The sequence below is a fragment of the Megalops cyprinoides genome, chromosome 15, assembly GCF_013368585.1.
Source record: "Megalops cyprinoides isolate fMegCyp1 chromosome 15, fMegCyp1.pri, whole genome shotgun sequence".
NCBI lineage: Eukaryota > Metazoa > Chordata > Actinopteri > Elopiformes > Megalopidae > Megalops > Megalops cyprinoides.
In genome coordinates, this window is record NC_050597.1 from 28,748,911 (window position 1) to 28,756,474 (window position 7,564).

The window sequence follows — 7,564 nt, forward strand, 5'->3', positions numbered from 1 at the left end:
GCACTAGCGGAAATGTTTATCGGTGACAGCTACACAGGGAAGCTGAGGTGTTGACGCCGTGTGAGGAGGGAGGCCTGGAGCTTTTACAACAGACACCTTGCCCCCTCTCTCTTCCCACCCAAAAGTGCCAGGTCCCCCTCAGCCTAGCCCCTGCCAGATGACAGGGAATGGGACTCCTTCCGAGTGGCAGGATGGTGCCACTTGGAAGTCCCGATCACTGTCGGGATGCATTTGAAACCAAGCGGCTAAGGTTGACCGTTGATGGTCAATGAAAAATAGATAGAACACTTTTTTTGTCACAGGTTCCTGGATGCTCCAAAGGGTATATGAATGTGTGATGAAAACTAGATCCTTTGTCTTCTTGCGCTAGCTGTGACAATGTACAATCCTGTATCTGGTTGCCTGCACAGACCTGCACTGCTACTGTATATACATGATGGAAGGTTCCGGAAGAGTGGGAGCCAGGGTTGGTGATCCTTGGTCCTGGAGGGCCACAGCATTTGGGCTTTATCCTCAGCCATGTGCTCCACCACATTATTCATCTGCTGTTTGTGAGGGCTGAAATCATTTAGCTGGTCAAATCTGGCTGTTGAAGGGCTTAGCCTGTGAGCGCTGGAGGTTTGAAGGGAGCTCAAAACCCTGCAGCTGAGCAGAGGTCTGCGTAGGTGTCCTGCGATGAGCCGCGGTCCTCTGGGCTTGGTTTCCAATCTGGCCTCAATGAATTCCTTTGAGCCACCGATTGGCTGCGATCTCGATTTTGCCTTTTGTTCAGGGTGTCAGTCAGCTAGTTGAGACCACTGAAACCTGCAGGGCCATGGGTCTCCAGTTCACTGCAGATACTGAAGGTGGGCAGGTATGATCACTGCCGGCAGGAGAAAAACGCAGCTTTCAGGCCTAAGGGAATAGGAAACTTCAGTTGTTTCATTTGCGTGGCACACGATAATGCATGGCTTTCCCATGATGGATCAAACTCCTCCTATCTCCAGGCCCAGCCACATCGGACACATCTCACACTGTCTTTTGAAAAACACCTTATAGCATGATTTCATTTTTCACACAGTGAACCTGCTGTTTTCTTCTGAAATGTGATCAATAGTTCACTTTACTGTGCTCATTATACATTAACATAGAACCATCACAAGGAAGCAAAGGGGAAATATTTGTGAGGGTATAGCAAGCAGACACCAAGTAGATGGCCAATAGTAAGTGAGTGATTTATGAGGCCTGGTATTCATGTCACTAAACTCAGTATTTATAGGTAATAATGATTACAATGCATATCTCCAGAGATTACAGTGATGTAATCCTGGTTTAGCTCTCTTGTTGTAAGTTGAGAGAAATCGTGGAAAACAGAAGTTGAGAGGTAGATAGGTCAACTGTGTAATGAATCTTTGGTAACCATGGTGCTCTCATTCTGTGTTTAAGCAGAACTGATTTTCGAGGAAAGGGAACTGGTGTGCCGTTCCTCGTATTTAACAGAGCCTGTCTGAAATGTGGCCACAGCTTAAACTCTCCTGCACCCGCCACCCCCTGCCACCCCCCCCCCCCCCAACTTCTGTAACACATAACACATTAACAAGTGTTAATGCATTACCCTGTCAGCCTGATAACACAGTCCTTTCGGTGGGCTTCCTCTGCGGCACAGTTTGGTACTGCATCAAAGGGAGGCCGCCTGCCAGTGGGGGGGTGTGGGGGTGCGGGTGAGGGGACAGCAGAGTGACAGAGACACAGAGCAGATGATTTATGGCATGGAGGGGAGGCCAGGTGAAGGAAGAGGAAAGTGCATTCTCAGAGATCTCTGGCTGACCTGTGGTTCCAGGGCAGGACTAAATGCTTAATTTATCAATAAGTAACGCTCCCCGGGGGGGGGGGTGTTGAAATGTGCCGTTTATAAAGAGGCTTCAGACGAAGCTCTGAGTAGGCCAGACACAGCAGGTGGGGGGGGGTGGGGAGGGGGGGTAGGGTTCAGCGAAAAATATTTGGATGGGTTTTAGAGGGAGAGACGGCGTTGAGAGAATGGTTTAGATGAAGAATGGACCGGCAGTGTGGGCAGCTCGGCTCCACTGCACTTGGGCCTGCAGTGTGGTGTTTTGTGCCCTGCGTTTGGGCATTTTTGGTCAAAGAGGCTCAGTGGGAACGGTTGTTTTATTGGTGCGCAGTTCTCGAGGGGGATTATCGTGACGGGCTGATGGGTGAAGGGTTTGGCAGGGCCGCCCGGCCGCATGAGTCTCTGGGGTTTGCCTCGTCAGCGGTGCAGGGCGAGGTTCTGTTTTGAGACAGGCACATGCTGGGCATTGGGAGAGGAGAGGGGCATTCCCGAGCGCTGTGTGTGCTAACACCTTATAATGGAGGGCAAAGACCCGGTGAGCCTTGCCACACCAGGGCCTTTGTCATGTGGTCAGTAGGCATACTCTCTGCCCTTTCTCTTAGCCCTGAGTCACTAACCCGTTGGTTTTGCCTTGTCACTGAAAACTGAGTCACCAACCAATCAGCTCTGCCTGTTGCTGGTCACCGAATTATTAGCCAATGGCAAGGAAGGTCAGGGTCTGGGAGATACAGTCACTGCTGGAATCTCTAAGCATCGCTTCCCGTCGGAGAGGTCTTTTCTCGGAACTTGCCCCCACCAAACGCACTCACACCCACACACACAACACTACCCAGTGATCACACTGGCACAACCTCAGTCTGGTCCCGGGTGCAAGGCTAGTCCAAGCCTTTCCAGTAACTCTTGCAGAAATACTTTTTTTTTTTTGAACTAACAGAATGTTATGATTTATTTCTTCTATTCATGCTTCATTTAACACCGTGAATTAACTTTGATCTTGTGTTTTCTTATAATTAGTTTTTATTTATTTATTTTTTATTCTCACTGATTTTGTTAATCAGCTTGATGTTGATCTGAGATGAATTGAATTCCCTTGTATATTAAGTGTATTTCTATTTCAGTATGTGCCAAATGTTCTTGATGTTCATATTTCAGTATTGTCTTATATTTTTCTAAGTGACTGTGTATTTGGAATCATTTTGACATTCGATTGTAGTTTAATTTTCTCATACATTAAAGTTAATTGCCCTGGAAAGGGCCATGGACTGAGCTTATTAATTAAAGCAATAGGTGACTTGAACTGGGGTCATATATTTAAACATTAAACACCATTAGACACACATGTGGTTCAGGCTGTTTGCAGTAGTAATGCCATTAATTGTTTTCAGTCACTTGGAAGTTGGTAAATGTGTAGAGTAATGATAATAAATCTCTTTGGCTCTCTCTCGTCTCCAGGTAGCTGCTCCCACTGCCACGTCGCCTTCTCTATGCTGAAGAAAAAGGTAAAACTTTAGGCCACGACTGTTATGAGAAAATCAATCAAAGTCCTATAAAAAGCCATTATAAGATTCGTGGGTCCACATCAATCAGCTTCATATTCCCGTTTTACTCAAGTAAGGCATTTGACCTGAATTTGTGACAGTGAATATGGGTAATGTATCAAACAGAAGTAAGGTTAGTTTACTTTGACAAGCGCATCCAATCAGATAACAAAGAAACACACTTTCTGTATGTATCCCTCCGGGTAAAAATACCCCTCTGAGTAATAATATTGTACATTTACTTTCATGCATTTGGAGGACACTCTTATCCAAAGTGGCTCACAAAGGAAAGGTGTATAAGCACAATAGAATATTATATAAGTTAAGCACTAATAGGTAAATATAATGAGCCAAACGATCAAGTACTGGGTCAATACGTTGTACTGTGTGGTATTGCATGTCTTCCATTGGTCGTGATTTTTTTCTTCCTTCCTGTAGAAAAACTGCAGCAACTGTGGAAGCATCTTTTGTTCTCGCTGCTGCTCCTCCAGAGTTCACAGGTCATGCCTGTGCGACACAGGTGAGAGGCTCGCCCTGCCAGAGACGCGACATCAGGGAGGCTTACTCAGGCCCGCCAGAGCCAGGACCATCAACCTTCACCCTTTTATGGGAAGGTGTTGACTGGCCCGGGGCGGGACGGTGTTAAGGGGCATAGTATCTGCTGCAGATAGCTTAAGGTCAGAGGCAGCGGTTTATCAGCCGGCATGGCCCAAAACCTGGGGGCTGGGGAAAGGTTGCTCCTGGGTGATTTATCCATGTAATGTGTTTGCTCTGATTAAGCCGATGAGGGGAAAGTGTTAGCGGTGATTGCCGTGGGGAACGTGGGCGCGGAGATTAGGCTCGCCCTGGCGTTACACAGTGCTTTCCCACCCAAACCCCCCCCGGCGTTAATCAGAGCAACTTTGAAGTGTGATTTGTGTCTGTCTCCAGTCCAGTCGACAGGCTTTTCTTTCCCTGCTTGCAGCTCCCGAGGCTCAGAGGGAGACGGTGTTGGTCTGCATTCCCTGCAATGTGTCCCTGGGGAAGGCGGAATAGGGCCTCTCTCTCCCCTGTGCCTTTCGCTCTGGCTCAGGTTGACCGTAGGCGAACATCTCAACCAAAGACAAGCATCTGCCGAGTCTCCAGCCCTGATGTCCAAGCCCTGGAATACACTCAAAACACTAACTTTTGTACTGAACTATTTAAAGTTTTCATGTTTACTCGTACATCTGTTTTATACCATGAGGCAATTCCCAAGAATGGGTCCCCTAGCCTCCTCTTTCAGCTGCAGCCATTTGTGAGTCAAAGTGAAGCAGGGCTTAGTTATGATGCAGATATTCGCAGCATGTTCAGATAAGCCAGTGCTTTGGAGGAAAACCTGTACCAAGGTGCCTGCCATTGTGACTGTGGAATTGCTGGATTACCTGCATTAGTGACTTTTAGAGGACCTCATTGAGTTGATACAGTATACAAGCCTCATTTCCCTGCGCTCTGTCTGTCTTAGCTGCATCTTGCGCTTCTCCCAAGCTCTTTGTACCAGCACTCAGCGAGACTCAATGGCTGCAGACACCTCGGGGAGTGCAAACGAGATCCATGGAGCAAGACATGAGGCAAAACCTCTGGAAGTTCAAAAATTGTGCTCCACAGAGGGTCCTGGGCTCACCATGAAATTAGCTTCAGAGTTGATATTACAGAGCATTACATGCCTCCTTCCCCCCAGCCCCCAGGTGAAGGAAAGTCTGAAGGTATTTGGGCATTTGACTCGCAGATTACAGTACACCATACACATTACCCAGAGAACATTGCGAGCGTTGCTTCTGATTGGTCGGTCTGGCCGGTGTAGCCACGTTTCTCACGCTACACACTGGTTGCCCTTGAGGCTAATAGGCCAGAGGGCAGAATCCCGAATAGGTCCTCGCTTGGTGAGTGTGCTGCAGCAGCAGTTCTGGGGCTCCTGGATCCATGCTGAGCTGCTCGTTTGCTCTGCATGTGACCTAAAGCACTGCACGGTGCGGCTCTCCCTCGACGGATGGCTGCCAAAGGGGGGCCGCTGAAACTTTTTGAAGTTGACTGCTTCACGGGTATTTGGGGTTTACGCAAGCCAGCACGGCCATGGCCCGAGACTTAGTGGTCAGTGCATGGGTTTACAGTGAGACTGACTACACAGGGGGAAGTCGCGGAAACATGAAAGAGCAAAGCCTCCTCCGTTCCTGCTCTGGTGCTGCCCTGCCTGCTTGTTTGTTTCCTCACAAAGGCCCCATCCTTCGCCCTTCGCTTCGATGTTGCGAAGGAGATGGCAGAAAGAGTGACTCTGAACACTGGACTGCTTTCCTCTGTGGCCTGCCAGTGGGAAATGTTAGCAGTCAGTGAGATGGATCCTGGAGACCCCCCCGATGAAGCTGACTGCAAGCACACGTCAGGAAATAATGACAGGGCTGCTTTACCATTTCCTGGTTAGTTTGAAGGGTGGCAACCCTGGAACTGTATGTGTGTGTGTGTGTGTGTGCCTGTGTGTGTGTCAGTGTGTGAGTCCATGCAAGAGTGTGCGTGTAACTACATGTCTTTGTGTGCTTTCATGCATGTGTTCGAATGTCTGTGTGTACGTGCATGTGCATGCGTATGAGTGTGTGTACACCTATGTGTGCACGAGTGCGCATGTGCGTGTGTGTGCTTCAGTGTGTGTGTCCATGTACGCGTACATGTAACTTGTCAAAAGTGTGTCTTTGCGTATGCATGTATGTATGCATGTGTTTGAGTGTCTGTACATGAGTGCATATGAGTGTCTGTGCACCTATGTGTGTACACGTGTTTGCTGTGTGTGCGTGTGCGTGCTCACCATCGCCCTTTGGAGAGGGGGGGGGGGGGGGGCAGGGCACCCAGGTCACACGTGAGCCCGCTCCTCCATGGCCCCCCGCCGCTCCCCACGGTCGGATTCTTCCCCTCCATTAGTGTGAGCTCACCCGGGCCTATCTAAACAAATACCTCATCCGTAGCGACGACGCGGGGAGAGAGAGGCACGGGACCGGCTCCGAGCACGCTCCTCCCTCACCACCGTTTCCATGTGTTTACCTCTCACGCGCCAATCGGACCACACCCGGCTGCCGAGCCGCCCTGGGAGCACACGCCCGATGACGGGGCGAGCGAGCCCTGGCCCTAATTAAAGGAGCTTTAATGTTGATTGAGACGCTGATGTTGTTTAAGCTGAAGCGAGCAGCAGCCAGGAGTGTTGAGCGCATTGCGCGTATGTCACAAGGACTCAAAGCTGCTCTCTTGACTTTTTCTTTGTGTGTCTACCAAACTTCACACCCTTCCTTTAATGCAGATGTGCTGCACTGAACAATCCGGAATGTTACCCACAGGAGGAAACGTACTTGATTTTATCTGATATAAAACGTATCGGTTGTAACTCTAGGTAGGGCATTTTTTACAGCAAATGAGGTTTGTATTGTATGGTGTATGGGGTTCTTTAAACTGTCTACACTTTCTTTATATTTTCTGGTAATTTCTGTATATTTTCACAAAGCATTATGTAGAGCAAGAGTATTCTAGCATTAAATGGAGACGATAAAAATGTAAACAGGGTAATTATTGTCTGTACAACTGTTTAATAAAAGAATGATGGAAGAAAGTCTTTGTGGTAAAACATGAAGTAAAGCATATGTATTATGCATATTTTGGCACATTGTTTCCTTCCTCCGGGCTGTGTTATTATTTAGCCTGTTTACGCAAATTGTCTGTCATCCAATGTGTTGAGTTCATGATTCATTTTCACTGGTTAAGCATTCAAAACACTGGATGCAGCTGGATGTATGGTGGCAAGAGCAGCTACTGTGGTTTTGAAGCCAGGGGGTTGGCCCCCTGCGGTTCCTCTGGTGGCCTGAGGAAGCTGCGGGGGCGCCAGAGAGTTGGGTCGTGGCATCTGAGCCAGCTGTGTGGGCACAGCTGGCAGGGAGCAGCGATGTTATCAGAGCGCCTGCCTCTAACGTGCGTGCGGGTGTGACCTGCCGCCTCCAGGAGACATTTGGGTTTTATTAAGGGGCTCAACTGGGGATCTTGGATGGCTGGCAGACAGGCGGAGCGCGTGAGACCCGTGGGCCGAGGGCTACGCCCCCCCCCGCGTCCTCCAAACTCTCACCTTTCACCCCTCAGAGAATTCCTGTGAGGTGAGGGAGAACCGGGGCGGATGTTGTATCAGAATGTGGACTCTGGGACATAAGGG

At 49.0% G+C, this 7,564-nt stretch overlaps 1 protein-coding gene across 1 annotated transcript in view; it reads left to right on the top strand.

The window, feature by feature from the left end:
- LOC118790166 (protrudin-like) overlaps positions 1 to 5,774 on the top strand; it is a 29,238-nt gene extending 23,464 nt beyond the window's left edge. Inside the window, exons 10-12 of the mRNA XM_036547025.1 lie at positions 3,281 to 3,327; positions 3,805 to 3,886; positions 4,331 to 5,774. Of these exons, the coding sequence (XP_036402918.1) occupies positions 3,281 to 3,327; positions 3,805 to 3,886; positions 4,331 to 4,401 (200 nt within the window). The 3' untranslated portion in view covers positions 4,402 to 5,774. The remainder of the gene's footprint in view (positions 1 to 3,280; positions 3,328 to 3,804; positions 3,887 to 4,330) is intronic.
- The last annotated feature ends 1,790 nt before the right edge of the window (positions 5,775 to 7,564 follow it).